This window comes from Nicotiana tomentosiformis, chromosome 11 (assembly GCF_000390325.3).
Source record: "Nicotiana tomentosiformis chromosome 11, ASM39032v3, whole genome shotgun sequence".
Lineage (NCBI taxonomy): Eukaryota > Viridiplantae > Streptophyta > Magnoliopsida > Solanales > Solanaceae > Nicotiana > Nicotiana tomentosiformis.
The window spans coordinates 13791901-13811928 of NC_090822.1; the positions used below are offsets into that span (position 1 = coordinate 13791901).

At 36.7% G+C, this 20028-nt stretch overlaps 2 protein-coding genes, 1 long non-coding RNA gene and 1 other non-coding gene across 9 annotated transcripts; 1 reads left to right on the forward strand and 3 right to left on the reverse strand.

The window, feature by feature from the left end:
- Window positions 1–3620: 3620 nt before the first annotated feature.
- LOC138901054 (uncharacterized) lies at window positions 3621–4319 on the reverse strand. Its single transcript, XM_070188780.1, has one exon. It carries the CDS (start codon window positions 4317–4319, stop codon window positions 3621–3623), a length of 699 nt encoding a protein of 232 aa, XP_070044881.1.
- Window positions 4320–4403: 84 nt separating this feature from the next.
- Window positions 4404–5042, reverse strand: LOC138901055 (uncharacterized). The gene has a single exon (XM_070188781.1). The coding sequence runs from the start codon at window positions 5040–5042 to the stop codon at window positions 4404–4406; it is 639 nt and encodes a 212-aa protein (XP_070044882.1).
- A 1810-nt stretch (window positions 5043–6852) lies between these two features.
- LOC104091733 (uncharacterized) lies at window positions 6853–8775 on the forward strand. The gene is made up of 2 exons (XR_011412154.1): window positions 6853–7281; window positions 8453–8775. It is a non-coding gene; the product is annotated as an uncharacterized protein (transcript).
- Window positions 8776–11963: 3188 nt separating this feature from the next.
- On the reverse strand, window positions 11964–18647 carry LOC104091734 (uncharacterized). Of its 6 annotated transcripts, none has more exons than XR_685247.4 (5): window positions 18500–18647; window positions 16422–18055; window positions 16170–16302; window positions 14347–14413; window positions 11964–12272 (listed from the first exon to the last, which is right to left on the reverse strand). It is a non-coding gene; the product is annotated as an uncharacterized lncRNA (long non-coding RNA). The 6 variants fall into 6 exon arrangements; XR_685248.4 differs by having other exon boundaries at window positions 16422–18365; window positions 18500–18640; XR_004505841.2 differs by having other exon boundaries at window positions 16422–16594; window positions 17931–18630.
- Window positions 18648–20028: the final 1381 nt, after the last annotated feature.

Below are 20028 nucleotides of genomic sequence, written 5' to 3' on the forward strand. Positions count from 1 at the left end.
TACCTACACAGTCTGGGAATTATTGATAACGCTACTTTTCTAGTGTGTAAAAACGTGAACGAATCAGCCAAGCATACCTTTATCGAATACCACATTGCCTTTCTTTTTTGGAATTCTATAGGGATAGATTTGAACAACCTCCCCTCCCACGATGGCCACTGGCTCTTAAGCATAAAGAACATCAATGCACAAATTCACTTTCCCCAAGTAACCTGGATCCTCTTTTTTCCTTTTGCACTTTGGCATATTTGGCTAAACAGGAACCGTGATATCTGTGAAAATCGTTCAAACCCAATTCACATCCATATTATGATAATGCATGCACAAGAATTTACCCTTATAGCTAATAAAGTCACGAGCACGCTACATTTTCGTTCCATCCATATCAAATGGTACCCACTCGCAGCTGGCCTCTTTAAGCTCAACATTGATGGCGCTTTCAAAAGCAGGGACACTCAAGGAGGCGTAGGAGGAGTGATAAGAGATGACCAAGGCAACTGGGTAGTTGGGTTTACTAAAACAACTTATGGTCATAGCCATACACACATGGAACTCCTTGCTCTTCACTCAGGCCTTCAGGCGGACTACAAAATGAGCACACTACCATTGGAAGTAGAAACCGATTCTATGGAAATCCTACACTTGTTACAAACTGATTATCCGACTTTCACTTATATTCTCTTTGATTGTAGGTACTTGATGAGGAAGTTGGGGAATCCACCGCTCCACCATAGCTTTCGTGAATGCAACGAAGTGGCGCACCTTTTGGCTCAACATGGAAGTAAAAACCTAACAAACAACCAACTTCACATCCTATCTGACGCGTCAAATTTTGTTTTTGTTAGACTACAAAGGGACAAACATGGTCATGTAATATCTAAAAAAGTTTCCCCTAGTACTTGTAATATTTAGCACAACTGAGTAATGCCTGTATTATTAGGAATCTCATGGACACTAACCCTAGTCCCCATGGAATATCTACCTAGTATTATTAATAATATTTTCTTTTTTCCAAAAAAGAAAAGAAATAAAATAACTTCTACCCCATAAGTGACGAGGAAACTTCTTTTCTATCTTTAATGAAAATAAACACCTAACCCACCGAATACTTTTCCTCATGCCAAACACATAACCCACCGAATAAATTCAATTGCAAAAATGGTGCATTTTGCACTTTTTTGGCCAAACTATGGAGTGTAAATTATCCTTTCCCTTTCATTTCCCTCTAATCCCGCCCCAAGGGGGAAATATTCTTAGACATATATCAAAATGATTGTTTTAGTTTCTTAAAAACTCTAAAAGTGTATGTATAGGTTTTTTAAAATATAATGTTTAGGAAAGGTAAAATATATAAATCTTGTAACTTCTTCTTTATTTTGTACATCTCTAAATTTTTGACATGTAATTAACTTGTAAGGTTCTCAATCATATTATTTAATTTGTTTGATCTCTGACATCGTTTCTACAATCTAAATTTGGGTTATATTTAACATATGAAGAAATTAAACATTCGAACTAATAACCAGATGTTGCGTAAATATAACTAATTATTTCATAATCCCTTGTCTCACTTTTATGTGCAATTAAATCATAAGAAAATATATTTCATATCAAATCACTTACTAATATACGAAAAACTCTTTTCAACCCATCATTCACATCATTAATCCTACTTACACGGTATTATGCAGCTATTTTCTTTGTACTAACTTTATCCATATCTACTTTATTGTCATCTCTACTTTAATCACTCAAAATAGGATGTTTTATCTCCTTATTTTATCAAATTATCAATATGGTTTTCCTTTTCCGTATAATTAATTTTTCCACAACATTCCATGAGGGTTAATAGTTATATACTTTATAATATTAAATCATCCTCCCACAACCTTTCTAAAAGAACGTGAAAAATTTAAAAAATAAAAAAGGAAAAGAGAGCATAAGGAAATCCTAATTGTGGGTCCTAACAATATTTACTAGGTCTAAAAGGGCATGCGTAGAAACTTCCCACAAGCCAAATCTAGCACCACCCTAAATTTACTTTCGAGTGGTCCAACTTTTCATTAGTGACGCTTATGCCCCAACTTTTTTGTAAGGGAAAAAGGTTCAAAATCATTTATGTATTATTTAACAACAGCAACCACCCAGTATAATTCCACAAGTGGAGTCTGGGGAGGGTAGAATGTACGCAGCCTTACCCCTACCCTGGAAGGGCTGATAGACCCTCGGCTAAAGAAGGTGAAAGAAGCCCTGGTAGCAAGTAATAGCAAGACAAATAATTAGAAAACTAAATCGAAGATAACAATAGAGAATATGAAAGGGGGATCGATAACAAATAATAGCAAAATAATATATTTAGAAAACTAAATTCAAGGCAGCAAACGAGAATATGAACGAAGTACTACTAGCAAACTACGAAATTACCGATGGCAAGTAATAACGGAATGAGACATGCAAATATAGCAAACTAAGAAAAAAAGGGTACCGTACTAGCACTAATACTATCGAACTAGAGAAGACAAATGGAAACACACGACTACCTACTAACTTTCTATCTTAATCTTCAACCTCCATACCCTTCTATCTAGGGTCATGCCCTCGGTTAGCTCAAGTTGCGCCATGTCCCGCCTGAACCCCTCTCCCCCCCCACCTCCCAAGGCCAACTTCTCGCATCTCCTGACTGGGGCATCTGTGCATCTCCTCTTAACATGCCCGAACCATCTCAACCTTGCCTCACGCATCTTTGCCTCCACAGGGGCCACTCCCACCTTGTCCCGAATAACTTCATTCCTAATTCTATCTAACCTAGTATGCCCATACATCCATCTTAACATCCTCATTTCTGTCTGTTGTACATGGGAGTTTTTGACTGGCTAACACTCTATCCCATATAACATAGTCGGTCTAACCACTACCTTGTAGAACTTACCCTTAAGTCTCAACGGTACATTCTTATCACACAAGACACCGAAAGCGAGCCTCCACTTCATCCACCCTGCTCCGATTCGGTGTGTGACATCCTCATCTATATCCCCATCCTTCTGAATTATAGATCCCAGATACTCGAAACTCTCTCTCCTGGGAATGACTTGCGTATCGAGTCTCACATCCCCGTCCGCCTCCTGGGTAACACCGTTGAACTTGCACTCCAAGTATTCTATCTTGGTCCTACTCAACTTGAAACCCTTAGACTCCAGAGTATATCTCCAGACCTCCAGCCTCTCGTTAACGCCACCTCGCATCTCATCAATCAGGATTATGTCATCCGCAAATAACAAGCACCAAGGCACCTCCCCTTGAATGTGACACATCAAAGAATCTATCATCAGGGAAAACAAAAATGGGCTAAGTGTTGATCCCTGATGCAACCCCATCTCAATCGGAAAGTAATCAGAGTCTCCTCCTGCTATCCTAACCCGTATCTTAGCTCCATCATATATGTCCTGAATCACTCTAATATACGCTACAAGCACTCTCCTAGCCTCCAAACATCTCCATAGAACCTCTCTTGGGACTTTGTCATAGGCTTTCTCCAGGTCAATGAATACCATATGCAAATCCTTCTTCACTACCCTATACTGTTCCACCAATCTCCTCACAATGTGAATGGCTACAGTAGTCTACCGTCCCGGCATGAAACCAAACTGGTTCTCGAAAATGGACACACACCTCCTCAACCTCCCTTCAATCACCCACTCCCACATTTTCATCGTATGGCTTAACAACTTGTTACCCCTATAGTTGTTGCAGTTTTGGACATCCCCCTTGTTCTTGTCCAATGGAATCATCGTACTCTGCCTCCACTCTTCGGGCATCTTCTTCGTCATAAAAATGACGTTAAACAACCTAGCAAGCCATTCCAAGCTCTCCTTACATACGCATTTCCAGAATTCCACCGGGATCTCGTCCGGCTCAGTCGCTCTGCCCCTACTCATCTTGCGCATAGCCCCTACAACCTCCCCCACTCGTATGCGTCTACAATACCCAAAATCTCGCTGCTGCTCCGAGTACTCCAACTCCCCCAGCACAATGCCCATATCTCCCTCTTCATTCAAGAGTCTATAAAAGTAAGACTGCCATCTCTGCCTAATCTGTGCCCCCTGCAATAAAACTCTTCCCTCCTCGTCTTTTATGCATCTCACTTGGTCCAGATCCCAGGCCTTCCGCTCCCTCACTTTCGCTAGCCTGTACAACTTCTTGTCCCTGTCTTTATCCCTAATTTCTTCGTATAAACGACTAAACGCTGCGGTTTTAGCCGCAGCAACCGCCAACTTTGCCTCCTTCCTAGCCTTATTATACCCCTCCCTGTTAGCACTCATCTGCCCCTCGTCTATACTCTCTACTAGCTTCAAATATGCCGCTTTCTTGGCTTCCACTCTCCCTTGAACCTATTTGTTCCACCACTAATCCCCTTTATGTCCACCAGAAAAACCCTTTGAGACCCCTAACACCTCTCTCGCCGCCTCTCTAATACAATTTGTTGTCATAGACCACATACAACTCGCGTCCCCGCTACTCCTCCAGGCCCCCATAGCCAGCAACTTCTTTCCCAACTCCTGGGCATTGTCCTTAGTCAATGCACCCCACCTGACCCTAGGTATATCAGACATAGCCCTCTTCTTCCTCGTCCACCTGATCTCTACGTCCATAATCAAAAGAATATGTTGGGTCATAAGATTCTCACTCGGGATGACCTTACAGTCCGTGCATATACCTCTATCATATTTCCGAAGAAGTAGATAATCAATCTGGGTCTTGACCACCGTACTCCGAAAAGTTATCAGGTGCTCCGCCTTCTTCGGGTAACACGAGTTAGCGATCAACAACTTAAAAGTTTTAGCGTACTCCAGCAGTGAAGTACCTCCTCCACTTCTATCTCTAAAATCGAAGCCACCATGCACACCATCATATCCCCCAGACGACCTCCCAACATGGCCGTTAAAATCACCCATATAATAAGCTTCTCGGTAGACGTATACCCCATACCAACCAATCCAAATCTTCCCATAAGCGTCTTTTAACCTCCTCGTCCAAACCCACATGAGGCGTGTAAGCACTAACTACGAACATAGTATACCCTCCCACGACTATCTTAATGGCCATCAACCTGTCATTCACCCTCTTGACCTCAACCACTAGCTCTCTTAGATCCTTATCAACTAAAATGCCTACCCCGTTCTTCCCTCTCACCCTCCCTAAATACCACAACTTAAACCCATCAGCCTTCCGAGCCCTGTTCCCCACCCATCTAGTCTCCTGGACACAAGATTTGTTAATCTTCCTCTTATGGAGAATCTTTGCTAACTCTATAGACTTCCCCGTTAGAGTCCCTATATTCCATGACCCCACTATTAACCTAGAATGTGCCTTACCCCATGCCACCCTTACCCTCTACCCCCCGCTCCCCCCGGAGGACATGCCCTCACTCTATCATAGCTCGGTGCGGCCACAAGACCAGCACCAAGCTACAAAATGATAGACTAAAAAGGAATAGACTAAATAGAAACCTATAGGTACACAAGGTGCTAATAAGGGATCCGACTAAGCAGAACAAACTATGTATTAGCTATAACACTAAAGTGATAGACAGAGACAGATATAAGCAGGCAATTCTAACTAAATATAATTTAAACAGGATACTGTAGATGTCAAAGATACAAGCAAGCAAAAAAGAAAAAAAATAAAGATAAAAATACCGATACCACGAATACCAGATATAGAATGAAAGAACCTGGAGTAAGTTTTTTTGAAGTGTGTCGGATCTGCTCAAGAGCACTGACAGTCCTGCTGCGTCCTGCCGGAAAGTTGTTCAGAAGTCGCCGGAATTAATGAAACTTGCCGGAAATCTGTACACACGCTGAAAAATAATCTGTCCTCACCGGGAAAATACTGCACCTGTCCAAAGACACAGAACGCACCCCCCCACACACACAAAGGGGGAGAGAGAAAGGGAAAGAGAGAGGGGAAGAAGATGGAGCAAGGGTCGCTGGAAAATGCAAAACAAGAATAGTCACCTGAAATCAAGGGTTGCCGGACTTGCAGCAACTCGCCTGGAACACGCACGTCTCGACTCCGATGGCGAGAAGGGCTAGAAGCTACCGGAAAAGAAGAGAAAGAAGAAAAAAGAGAGAGAAAAAAGAAAGAGAGGGAGAGAGAGGGGACAGAAAGAGAGAAGTGAACTTACCTGTAACAGCACGTGCGGCGGTGACGGCGAAGCAGCAGATGCGGAAGTGTAGCTACTGGGGGTTACCGTTGCAGGGAGGGGTGGGGTGGGGGATTAGAACGTTAGGCAGTAAACGTTATTTAAACTTGCTTAAATTTTCTCTTCTTCATTTTTTCAAATTTTGAGAATAAAAATTCAAATTATCTCTTAACTTTTGACTATACTTTAACATTACTCATCCGCTAGGAGTCAAGACAAAAGAGTTCTTTTTCTGACAAAGAATAAAATTATTTTCTCCGTCCCAATTTAAGTGAACATGTTCAGCTTTCGAGAGTCAAACGAATTATATTTGAAATGTAATTTTTTCATACACCTTTTAATTATTTAAATTATTAATTATTCTAACTTATAGTATTTTTACTTAGTATTTAAATATATAAATTTTATTTTGAAAATTTAAAAAAATTTCATATCCAAATATATGGTTAAAACTGAAAAAAAATTAAATTTAAAAGCAAAAAAGATCAAATAAATTGAGATAGAGGGTGTAATAGAAAGCAAAATTATTCAATTTATGATGCTACATGGTAAATTTGACTATTTTATTCTTGCCCTCACCGTGTTCCTATTTTTGTCTTTTTCCATTTGTCACTTACATATCTACCCTTCACTTTCTACATCTTTTGCCATTTTTTCCCACACTGCTCTCACGAGCTCTCTTTAACAAGGGTGTTAACATTCACACAAAAAATATACATCAAATTATTAAAAAAATGGCAACCGGCGCTGCCGGAGACGGATTATTCCGGGGAGTCTTCGACGGATGTATCTCCGGCCACGATACAGGGATCCAAAGCAGGCCTTACCACCGTAACTGTGGCTGTGCACTTCATAAATCCCGTGGAAATTGCTCTCATTCTTCTCCTTATATGAACGTATCTTACCCGATTCGACGGTCGTGGAGCGAAAGCTGCCTCGCGTTGGCCGCTGCTTCTTCCGCCGCTTCCTCCGGCCATTCCTCGCCGTGTTCTTCTCCTGCAGTTGCCACCGTGGACGGCGGTAAGAAGAATTTGGTCGGTTCTACTACTGAAGATCATGACGATGTCGTTTTGTTTAAGGTTTGTTGAAGTCATTTGACTCCTTTTTTTTTTTTTAGTAATCTATGATTTAATTCCACAAAGTAGATCCGGTTATGTTTGATACTGTATGTAAAACTTCTTGTAAACACTGATACTAGAAAAAGAATTATTTTTTTATTTTTTATTCTGGGTTTTTGTTTTCATGTGTTTGATGCATGAACACAAAATGTTGAATTATGAAAAAGAAATATACGATTAATTTTTGATTCTTTTATGGATTTTAATTTGTTTTGTTCTCTTGCAAAATTCTAATTAGTTATTAAATCTTGCCCCATTTAAGAAGTGTGATAATGATCACCTAAACATGAGGTTAATATCGGCAAGAAATAAGAAAATTTTGCTTAATCAGATACTATATCAAACCAAACTAAACTAACATCATTTTAGCGATTCATTCAGCTTGTGCTCAATTTAACTATTTTATCTTGTACGTTCTACCTTTAAGTAATTATTCTAAGTTTAAACTTTTGTATAATTTTGTTCCGAATATTTTTGTAGGTTACAGCGAAGTGCTATTAGAGAACATATATTATAACATAACATAAAATTTGATTCCGAAAAAGTTTGGCTTTATAATGAATTGTTGTTATAGTGAATTGTTGTTATATATGATCGATGTTATAGAGAAGTTTGGCGTTACATGCTTCTGAGTGAATATTTTGTGCTAATTTAATTTTAATATGGTAATATAGATGTTTTAATTAAGTGCGGAACTTACGCTGCTAAGTCAAGATTTAAAACTTACAAGCTGTAGCTTACAGAAAAATGAACGTTTCCAGGCTGTAGTATAAGTAGCACAGCACAGGTGAGCACTAACTTTTGCTTCGATACATGAAATGGTCGGTCCCAAATATTACTTCATTGTCATAACCACTTTTAGTAATTACAATTGTGAAGGAGAGGGGAGTACCGAATCAACGATAAAATTATGGGATTTTTATATAAATAGCAAGTTATATTCATTGTTTATTTTTCTATCTCTATACATAAATTATATATTGATTATACATATATTAATGCATAAATTATATATATATATATATATATATATATATATATATATATATATATTATAATTTCGTCGGCTATTTTTTATTTAAGCAATTGAATGAGTGACTAATCAAGTTAATTATCTTCGTATGATTTATAGGTTATGAATTCGAACAGGAAAATCAGTCACTAATGCTTGCATTAGGTAGTAGACGATCTTCATCACGTCCCTTGGAATGCGGCCCGTTCCACGAACCTATGTGAATATAGAATACTTTATGCAGTGACTGGCCTGCTTTTTTTAATTGCTAGAGGAAGAATCTGGAAATAAGTATAAAAAATAGTTATTCACTTCAACTCCAAGTATTTGTCTTTTGGTTAATTGAATGTTTTCAAAACGTTTGACGTTTTATAAAAATAAGAATAAAAAGAATGATGTGACCTATAATATACCCTTATCAAAGTTCTGGTCTCGATTTCGAATTTTGGGAATGGATTTTTTTTTTATTATTTTATAAAAAGAGCTTTATTTCACTTTAGTAGGCATATTTAGTGCGAATTCAGATTAATCAAATTAGCAGGTTCCAGATATTAGATGCTTAAAGTAAAAAGAGACAATCCTTTTTGCTACACCATAGGAAATAACTAATCGATGTACAAGTATGGAAATATTAAAATGTAAGTACAATAATTCGTCAATTCGAACAAGTAAAATAAATAGTACATCTTTAATATTGAAAAGTGAAAAGAAAAGGGAGTCTGTCTAGGACAACAAATCTAGGTAAAAAAAAAATGCCTATTAATAATTAGATATGTAATCCTCAGCAGCGAGCTAATTGAACACGGATTCTTTTTTAGATATTATTAAAGTGATTGCAATGAAATTTAGTTATCATCTAATAAGATATTAGACTATCAATATTTAATTGCCAAAAATTAAGTTTTATGCACCAATAGTGTAAAAAATATTCACAATATTAAGTCATTTATAAGATATAATTACATATAAATCTTTATAATGATATGAATTGATAACTTGATATATGACTACAGTATATGCAAACTAATATGACTATATATATTTTAAAAAGAAATCGACTCTATATATGTATGCTAGTAGATGTTACCCGTGCATGGCCCAAAGTGAAATTTAAAATTAGACAATTTAGCTGTAAGGTAGGCATAATTAAGCACTATTACCGAGTATCAAGTAAAGATTACAAAAGAACATGTGTTATCATTTCTATCTATTGTTATTACTTGCTCATAATTTGCAACAATATAATCAATTTCAAAGAGCAACTCCGATTAGTCAATAAAAATAAGGAAACACTACCAATAACTTTTCCTTTCACATGTACATAATAAGAGACTTTCTGCACTGCAGATCATGATATAAAAGTACTTAAGGTCTCTAGTCTTATCCATTTCACCAAAAGCATATAACCATACAGATTGAATACACAATAATATAAAAAAGGTTTGCATCTTAGAGCACATAAAGAACACCATCTGATTCATAGAAAATGTCATGATAAAGCCTTTTTGAGCATCTAAATTACTTCAGGAGCTCCCTCTCATAAATAAGTGTCATAATCATAACTTTAACACACTCCAATAATTAACAATTTACATCTCCAATTGAACATGACAATCACTTATCCATGGCGGAAGCAGAGTATTGCAGATATCCCTTAAACTGTAAGAGGAACCTCTCTAGAATTGAGATATTATTTCACGAAAACATACTTGCAACCAGTATTTTAAAAGGCGTGGGCGTAAGCCCCATAGGTATTTAATTTTTAATATTTTATAAAATAATATAATGACAATTAATATTTATAAACAGGTAAAATTGCATAAAAATTGAAGAAAACTATATATATGTGTGCTCCATCCCCACAAAAAAACTAATCAAAATAATCTATTATACGTTACTTACAAGCACAAGTAATTTGAGTCTAAAAGAATAAAGTTTTCTATATGGAGGAACAAAAAGGATGATTAACTGCAATTTGAACTTTGAATTTGCTGCTATGAAGAAAAATGTAGTTCTCTTTGTATTTGTAAAAAAAATAAATATGCGTTCCTTTTGGAAGATATTAGCAGACTAGCGGACAAGATAAAAATTTGAAAAAACCATGAATTAGGGCTTAAATCAATAAAAAAGGTCTTTACTTTTAAATTTAATACTTTTGAGTAATTACCAAACTTACTTTTGAGAATTTGGGTATTATATGAAGGACTAATTCAACAAATTTTGTTTTAATTTAAAAAGGTCTCTGGGGCTTACTCCTTACTAAAAAAACATGCCCCGAACGCCCGGACGTACGCCCCAAATTGCGGGGCGTACGCCTCTTGAGACTTTCGCCCCACACTATCGTCCCGGGGCTCGCCCCAAAAGCGCCTTTTAAAACAAAGCTTGCAACCATCACAAGAAGCAGTGTCTATAGGTCCATCAATTAATGGTACCTTTACCTTTTACTTATAAAAAAGGGAGGGTCCACCAATGGTACTTGACAAACTATAAGTATGAGTGACTAAATAAAATCAGAAGCATTAAAATATTCAGTGTAAATAATAAATCAAGATAAATGAGAATGTGTTGAAATATTCCGTCAAAACGCGCAAAAAGCACATAGTTGCTACTGGTTGTCTATTTTTCTTATATTTATTAGTTTATTGATACTTCCAATTTTAAAAATGGTACAGATGTGCTGACATAAATAAAAGGCAGCAAAGTGATCCAAGTAAAAAAGAATTGTAATACTACTATTACCTGCCCACTATCCTCCTCCTCCTCATCATCATGGACCTCAGAATTTGGCCTCTAAGATTCTTCTTTGCCCTTGCAGTTGAGCATTTTTGTCAGTTAAATGGATGAAGAGAGAACATGGAAAGTCCCCCTTTACAACTTTATGATAATCACGAAAAGCCAAACTGCTACTTGTTGTAAGCAGTCATAAGCTTTTCATACTTCGCCTTCATGATAAAAATCAAGTCAAAATGAAGAAATGAGCTGGGAATCAAACAAATATTAGCTTGCATACGCAACTAACAGTAACAGATGAGTTGGAAATCATCTCCTTGATGGAATACTTCTATTTTTTTTCCTTAGTTTTTACTTTGGAATCTAAATCTTCGCAAGAGATGCAATATTTATTGTTGTTAGTATCAAACTTTTTGCGGTTTGGGCTCCTTATATCATGCCTTGCAAAATCTTTTGGATTCACAATATTATAGTAGTGCTTGATAAAAAATTAATATGCAGATGCAATCATTAGCATCCGTTAATTAGATGTAATAGTACCTTTCTCGAAACATATCAAGTTAATTTTTAGACATCATGAAAAGCAAAGAAGTTGAGGCTTAAGATTTTTCATGTGCTTTGCACTAGGATGAGAGACGAGAGTGGGTTGCTGTAGTGGTGAGCACCCTTCACTTCCAATCAAGAGGTTGTGAGTTTAATTCACCCCAAGAGCAAAGTAGGGAGTCCTTGGAGGGAAGGAGTGTCACGACTTAAAATCCCACCACAGGCGTCGTGATGGCACCTAGTCTCTAAAACTAGGTAAGCTGATTTCTATTACATTTTGAAGCCATTATTTATTTATTTATTTAAAGTCTAACAGCGAAAATAATTATAATACACAACCTCCCGAGACTTGTAGTACTGAGTCACGAACTCTGCTGAATACATGAAATGATCACGAGGACCGAATATACAATACTGTTTGATTACAAATTAACAATACAATGAAATGAAAAGACTCCAAGGGACTACGACGACCAAACAGCTCAACCTTGAATCCTTACAATCCCGCTTTAACTCTGCTCAGGTTCGTTATCTTCAATACCTGGCTCTGCACAAAAATGTGCAGAAGTGTAGAGTGAGCACACCACATCGGTGCCCAGTAAGTATCAAGGCTAACCTCAATGGAGTAAAGACGAGGTATAATCAAGACACCCACTAGTCTAATAACCTGTGCAATATAATATAAAAAATAATAGAAAATAAATAATAATAAAGGCAGGATAAAACAACCCGTGATATACACAACAGACAACAAGAATACCATTAATATCACTCAACAATTAATAAACACAATTACACCCAATTAAAACAAGCCCTTCAAATAAATATATTTCACATAATTCTTCCAGATAACTCTCTTTCAAATATAATTTTCTCAAATAATTATTTTTTTCAAATATAATTCTTTCAATAAATCTTTCCAAATACAATTTCCTCGAATAAATATCTTTCGAAATACAATTCTTTTATATAATACTTTCTAAGTAAAAATCCTTCCAAAATAAATATTTTGAATATAATTCTTTCAATTAAAAAGTCACCATGTGACACCTCATTTCAAAATCATCAAAATACGGGTCTCAACCCATTTTCATATTTTTCGTAAATACGGATCTCAACCCATTTTCATATTTCCACGATTAAATCATCATATTTGTCCGGCACCTCGTGCTCTCATTTCATATCACAACTGCACGGACAATTCACGTGCCAAATATCATTATCATTTCATCACAGCACCTCGTGCCCACATTTTTATATCACAACTGCACGAACAATTCACGTGCCAATATCCCCATCTCATATCACAATTCACGGCACCTCTAACCGCCCCCCCCCCCCCCCCCCAAGACAAGTTATTCGATTTCTCCCTTGTTCTTTTCTATATTGTTTAAGAGGGAAAAAAAAAGAAACTGAACATACATTTTGGGGAAACAGTATTCTGGTAAAGCTTCCAATCTGAAACATGTGCCACTTCAAGTCATATGCAATGGATGCAACATTTTCTTACACCATTTACAATACAACTTGACAGAATATTTAATTCCATGTAACAAGCTATAGTAAAATCAAGGAGAGATTCATCAATTAAATTAAGAATATACGATGACTTGGCCCAAAAGTATCATAGCTTACGTGTATACATAATAAACAAAGTAAAAGCCAAGATGAGAGTCCCCATTAACTAATGACATCTAGCGGGACAAAACTACCATTTGCTGCTAATAAGCTGCAGATCTCTACACTGATGTTTTTGGAATAGAAAATAAAATGGCAAACAAAAGAATGCTCAAGCCCACATTTCATTTTATAAACCGCACATGCTCCCAATTTCAACATAAATCAGATTATTATCAATTTACTAACAACTAGACAAGTTGCACAATGTATAAAAATAAACACAAGAAAAGCACATCACATGAGAATTGTCAACACCACAACCCCACATCATCACATATCTTCCCTGGCAATAGCCACCCTTGTCGCTCTGTCCAGACAATATCAATAGCCACCCTTATCGCTCTGCCCAGACAATATCAATAGCCAACAAACGCAATAGTGAAATGCCACCCTTATAACCACATAATATCAACGGTGAAATGTCACCCTTATCTCCCCAAAATAACAACTCACACAACACAACAATTTACACGGAAAATATCACAACATAACAAAAATCAATTCATATCACAATTTACCCAATGGCCACAACCAAATTTCAAAGCTACAACCAAGTCAATTAATTTCACAGCAAATAGCCAAATGCTCCACACAATATGTACAACACCCAAAAACAATCAATAGAGATAGAAATTACTCAACATAAAGCAAAGTCTTCAAAAAAGATCAAATTTTCAATAATTGTATAAACACATCTTCTTAAGCTCATTTAATTAATTATTTGCAGAGGAAAAAATTCAAAATGAAATTAAATTCCAATAATTATAAAACCAGCAAATTCACAAAATTTCATAAATAATCAAATAACAATCACATCACATTGTCATATAACAACAGAGTCAACAAGGGTTTAGGAACGACAAGTAAATGATTAAATATATGCCAACAATTATCCATTTTACTACACAATATGTTCAAGACTTTAACTCAATAAAATTTGCACATATAAACCAAGTACGTACTCGTCACCTCGCGTACATGGTTTTCAATTACCCAAGTTGCACATAAGACTCAATGCCTAAGGGGAATTTCCCCCACTTGAGGTTAAGCAAGACACTTACCTTTTGAAGTTAGACCGATATTCCAAAATCGCCTTCTTGCTTGAATTGACCTCCGAGCCGTTCAAATCTATCCAAATTAATTATATAACTTCATTAAAATTCATCGAAAATAATTTCGGATAATAATACGTCGATTTAAAAATTTATTCCAAAAAGTCAACAAAAGTCAACGCGGGACCCGCCCCTCGGAACCTGACATAATTTTCATGAAATTCAAACACCCATTCCGATACGAGTTCAACCATACCAATTTTATCGAATTCCAATAACAAGTCAACCTCCAAATCTTAAATTTTCGTTTTTGGAAGATTTTGTAAAAATCTTGATTTCTTCCATTTAAATCCGAATTAAGCGATGAATATAATCATAGAGTCATGAAATATAATCACTTTAGGATATAAAACACTTACCCCAACCAAGCTTGTGAAGAATCCCTCCATAATCGCTCAAATCCGAACTCCAAAAATTCCAAAACGAAATGCCAAAAATGACCAAGTTCAATCCTTATGTTTCTGCCCAGTTTCGCACCTGCAGACTGATTTTCCGCATCTGCAAGCTCGCTTTTGCGAGCCAATTCTCGCTTATGAGACGTCCACTGGCGCTGCCCTCGCACCTGCGGAAGAGTTTCCGCTTCTGCGCTCACGCAGGTGCGGGAAATTCTTCACACCTGCGGCCTTAGTTCAGCCTAGCCAATTTCGCTTCTGCGAGCTTCTTCTCGCTTCTGCGACCGCCCAAAATTGCGCAGGTGCGAATCCAACAGATGCTGCCATTTTCCAACAGCTTCTTCCAAGTAAGAATTGCTCCATTAACCTTTCGAAATCCACCCGAGGCCCCTGGGACCTCAACCAATTATACCAACATGTCCCAAAATACAATACGAACTTAGTCGAGGCTTCAAACCACATCAAACAACGCCGAAATTATGAATCGCGCATCGAATCGAATTATAAGTTTTCAAATCCTCCAACTTCTATATTTTGCGCCGAAACGTATCAAATCAATCCGGAATGACTTCAAATTTTGCACACAAGTTATAATTGACGTAATGGAGCTATTCCCATTTTCGGAATCGAAATCCGACCTCGTTATCAAATATTCATCCGTCGGTAGGATTTTCCAAATTCTTCTATTTTTCAACTTTCGCCAAAATGTGTCGAATTGTCCTATGGACTTCCAAATCCAAATCCGAACATACGCCTAAGTCCGAAATCATCATACGAAGCTATCGCCATCATCGAAATTCCATTCCGGGGTCGTTTGCTCAAAAGTCAACTCCCCGGTCAACTCTTTTCATTTAAGCTTCAAAATGAAAATTTTTCTTTAAATTAAATTCGAATCTTCCGAAAACCAAACTCGACCGCACACGCGGGTCATAATACATATTGCGAGGCTGTTCGAAACCTTAAGTCACTGAACGTGGCGTAAATTCTTAAAACGACTAGTCAGATCGTTACAAGGAGCCGAGGGTCTATCGGAAACAGTCTCTCTACTCCAGGGTTGGGGTAAGGTCTGCGTACACACTACCCTCCCCATACCCCACTAGTGAGATTATACTGGATTGTTGTTGTTGTTGTTTGCACTGGGATGAGACATCCATATATATGGAGACTCTAAAGGATGCGCTAAATTTTCATATTTGAGAACATCCAAATATCACTTTTTTCCTTTGGGAAGTTATCAATCAGACTCAAACTAAAGGAGATTATTTTTCTAAACAAATCTTTAAAAAACTTGTGATTACCAAGCTTAGCATATAAGTGACCCGTAACCTCCATAGCAGAAATCATTACACTGCTAAGACCAAAAAGAGAGTACAATATTACCTTGATATCATCAAATTATTTGGATCAAGTACACTCCTTAAGTTATGAGATTGTCTTCGTGTAGTCGTTTCCTCAGGGTATTTCTCAGGAATAATGAGACCAGCGTGAGTGCAACCACAGGTACCCTCCACTTCTTCCAATATACAGTAACATAGAAAATTTAATTAGCAGAACATCAGGACCAACAATGTATATAAAATTAAATAAAAAAATTTATTAGCTTAATTAGAAAATAAGAAGTTCATTCCTTACCTCTCTATATGAGCCACCCATCAAGCACTATCAAGTAGTTTTCCTTGGCCTGTTGGCCAGAAGAAAACCCTGCATTCCATCGCCTTAGGATTCTCATCATCGGGATAACTGCTTAGCTTCTTTTTTCTTTCCTATGCATTATCTCCAGCAGAGGCGGATCCAGGATTTAAATCCTATGAGTTCAATTTTAAGGTTTTTAATATTGAACCCATTATATTTTTAAAGTTATGGGTTCATATCTATTATTTTTGCAATTTTAATGAATTTTTACATACAAATTTTTACTCTACGTCGAAAGTTATGAGTTCAGTTGAACCCGTAGTCAGTACATTACATCCGCCTCTGATCTCCAGAGCAAGTTCACCTAGCTCACCTCCAGATTACTTTGAAAAACCATCTTATGTGTAATATTGTTCAAAAGTAGAGTTCATCTATCCTTCCGGTTCAACTGGACTTGGTTCAAAAGGGAGGTTTGTGGAAACAAATCCTAAATTCGTCAATGAAGTAAATAAAAAATACCAATTAAACTAAGTTTTAAGGCATGGTCTACATTGAATGGGGACAATAATGAGAGAACCTCAAAAGCTTAGTCAATCACAAGAACTACTTCGCCTAAGGACCAGACACTTCTTGTTGTACTTGAATCCCCTATCAGCAGTGTCGTCGCTAGGCTAATATGTTCTCTAGGAAATCCTATTAAAAGTTATTTCACCTTAAAAATATTATTTTACCAAATTTAAATAAAACAAATATATATTTTGATATATGCACCAAAGTATCTATTCCCAATTCCCAAACATGCATATGCAGAAGAGGCAATAAATAATGACATGCGTGTATCAAAATAAGGAAAAATGAACACAACTATTGAAATCCCATCACCAAAAATTGGTGCAAGAAAGAAAACAAAAGAAGAAATAAATAAGAAAAAAGTCACTGCAAATTTAGTAACATGCATGCGCCAGATACATTTGAGTACTACACCAATTATATCAAAACAATACTTCAAGCAGCATGAGCTAGCTTTCCAGCTTTACGAAGCTAAGAAAGCAATTACCTCTTTCCGGTATGATGTAACTTTCCTTTATAATTTCCAAGCATATGCTAAACTGCAGTGGCGGAGGCAGGATCTCGACGAAGAGGGTTCAAGAAAAAAAATATCGTAGCTAGTGAAAATTGAACCTATGACCTTTCAAAGATTTTGAACCCCTTGACCACTAAGCTACACTTTTGAAAAGTTGTGTCAAGGGGGTTCAAAACTTAATACATATAGATGTAAGAGACAGATTTTGCCTTATATATACAGTGTAATTTTTCGGCGACCCCCTTTCGCCCCCTAAATCCGCCCCTGTGCTAAAGTACTCGTTGTCTATTATCTTCAAAGAATGAATACGGTATTTTCAAGGAGAACACTAAGTTGACATATTTCTGTTACAAAAAAATCATACAGTTCACATCCAACTACTGAATTACACGTGTTCACAATAAAATCACAAATTGTCAACATACCTTATACTGCATGTATCAACATTTCTCCTTCTACATAATTGACAGTCATGTCATGTATGATAAGAACACATTCCTTCAAAGCTACTCTGTAATCTATATCCCGAGCAATGTTAAATGGCCTGATTCTATAAAATGCATAGGGTTAATTCAAGACTATGGCTGTAACGTGAAAAACCACCACTACCCCAAAATCATTTAGTTTAAGGACACGCACCTAGGTATTTCTTTCCAAACATGAATATCAAAATCAAATAAAATACAAGACATGCATGTAGAAATCTTGCAAGAAATTATTTAAAAGAGCAGAGAAACCAACATCAAACAAAAAATACACAGAAATTTCAAAGAAATCTATAAGTGAAAGCCAGAAAACGGTGCAAGAAATAAAAAAAATAGGGGGAAAAACTTACCAGACTTTTACAAACACAGTAGATGCTAGAAGATTGTAGCAAGCATAACGTAAAATCGGAGAAACAAAAACAGAATTCATGAACTAAATATAAACATAAAAAGAGAACAGAACTCAAAAATATAGATCTAGAAAAGCCCAGAAGAATTGAACCACTCACCTAAAGAAAGATGACATCTTGAACTTCTCCTTCAATTGTTGAAGTAGCAAAGCATGAAAAAAAATAGTAGAGTAGCGAAGGAGAGAGAAACAGAGAATTAGGAATTTAGGAGAGTGAAAAGCTGGATTGTTAGAGTTATAGCATCTTAAATGGCGGTACACATGGTATTGTAAAATAATGGTGAATACACGTGTTAATTCCCCAAATAGGTAGGCCCAAGCATAATGTACAATTCCCAAAGCATAATGTACAATTTGAAGGTGCAATGTTCGTGCATCCAAACTCCAGCTTCTAAATAATAATATAATAGTAACAAGTCGAATGTTATAGTGTGGGTGCACGTGCAGCGATAGGACTGTAACTCTATACGTTAGTGCTCTCATTGCTGAAACTCTGAATTCACCACTGGCTTTATGCTCAAATAACAACGAGCCATACAAAAAAGTAAATTATAAGGAAAATCACAAAAAAGGGGGAGAAAACATTTATTATGATCCAAATCAATAGACTATGCTCCAAAAACTCCAAGAATTGGCATCAAACGCATCTGTTTTATGACCCAAGAATTAATCTTACGTATAGGACTGTTTGGTACCAAGAATATACTATCGATTACCATAGACAAAAACTTAATACGTTCCTAGAAATATATTAGATCTAGGTTTCACCTTAGTTGATTAAGACTTTTAAGAGTGTATACGGGTGAAATCGAACTCGTGGTGCATCCTAGCCTCCGACATAGTGAGCTAGGCTTGAGACATGACAAAAAAGGACTCCAGATCGACCCCAAGTCTCACCGGGCTAGAACCCGGGGCAGAACGCCTGCCTTCGAGAATATCGAAATCATGGTCCCGGGATCGGTCCTAGCCTCGAACGACTTCGAAGAAACATTGTCAGTTATAGTCAACAGAAGACCGAAATATCCGTGACCGGCCGGATATTACGGCGGGGATCTCGGTACGTATCAATAAGGAACCAACAATAAGTGAATCAAAAGATCTTTTACCTTTTATAGAATTGTACCTAGAGTAGGACTCACCTACTATATAAAAATGGTCTCATAATTCATAAAATTTATTCTAACACGTATTCCAAGGCAATATATCATTATTTTCTCTGTTGTTAGTTCTTTTGCTTTCGTTCATCAGTGCTTGTTGTTACGAGCCCGGATCGAGGGCAGATATTTAATTAAGGCTTAAATCGTCTTCCTCGTGTGGTTTGAGCATTCTTCATCCTTATTTATTTAATTTGTCTTTATTTACTGCTTTGTGTCAAATAAATCCGCATATCATTAAAACCACTTACAAATTTAATTATTATCCGATTTTGAGGGTAAATAGTTTGGCGCCCATCGTGGGGCTGAGGATAATAATGGCTATTTGATACAAATTTCTATAACACATACTACTTTACACTTGTTCTTTGGAGTATCTTTAATTTCATGTTAAAGCTCAAAATGTCAAACTTCAAGTCAACACCTCTACATGTTGACGATGAGTCCGGTCATCACGGCAAAAATAACAACATAG

Excerpts from the sequence above, each read along its gene's own strand:
- LOC138901055 (XM_070188781.1), bottom strand. The coding sequence starts at position 5,042 with ATGTGGGTTTGGACGAGGAGGTTAAAAGACGCTTATGGGAAGATTTGG.
- LOC138901054 (XM_070188780.1), bottom strand. The coding sequence starts at position 4,319 with ATGAGTGCTAACAGGGAGGGGTATAATAAGGCTAGGAAGGAGGCAAAG.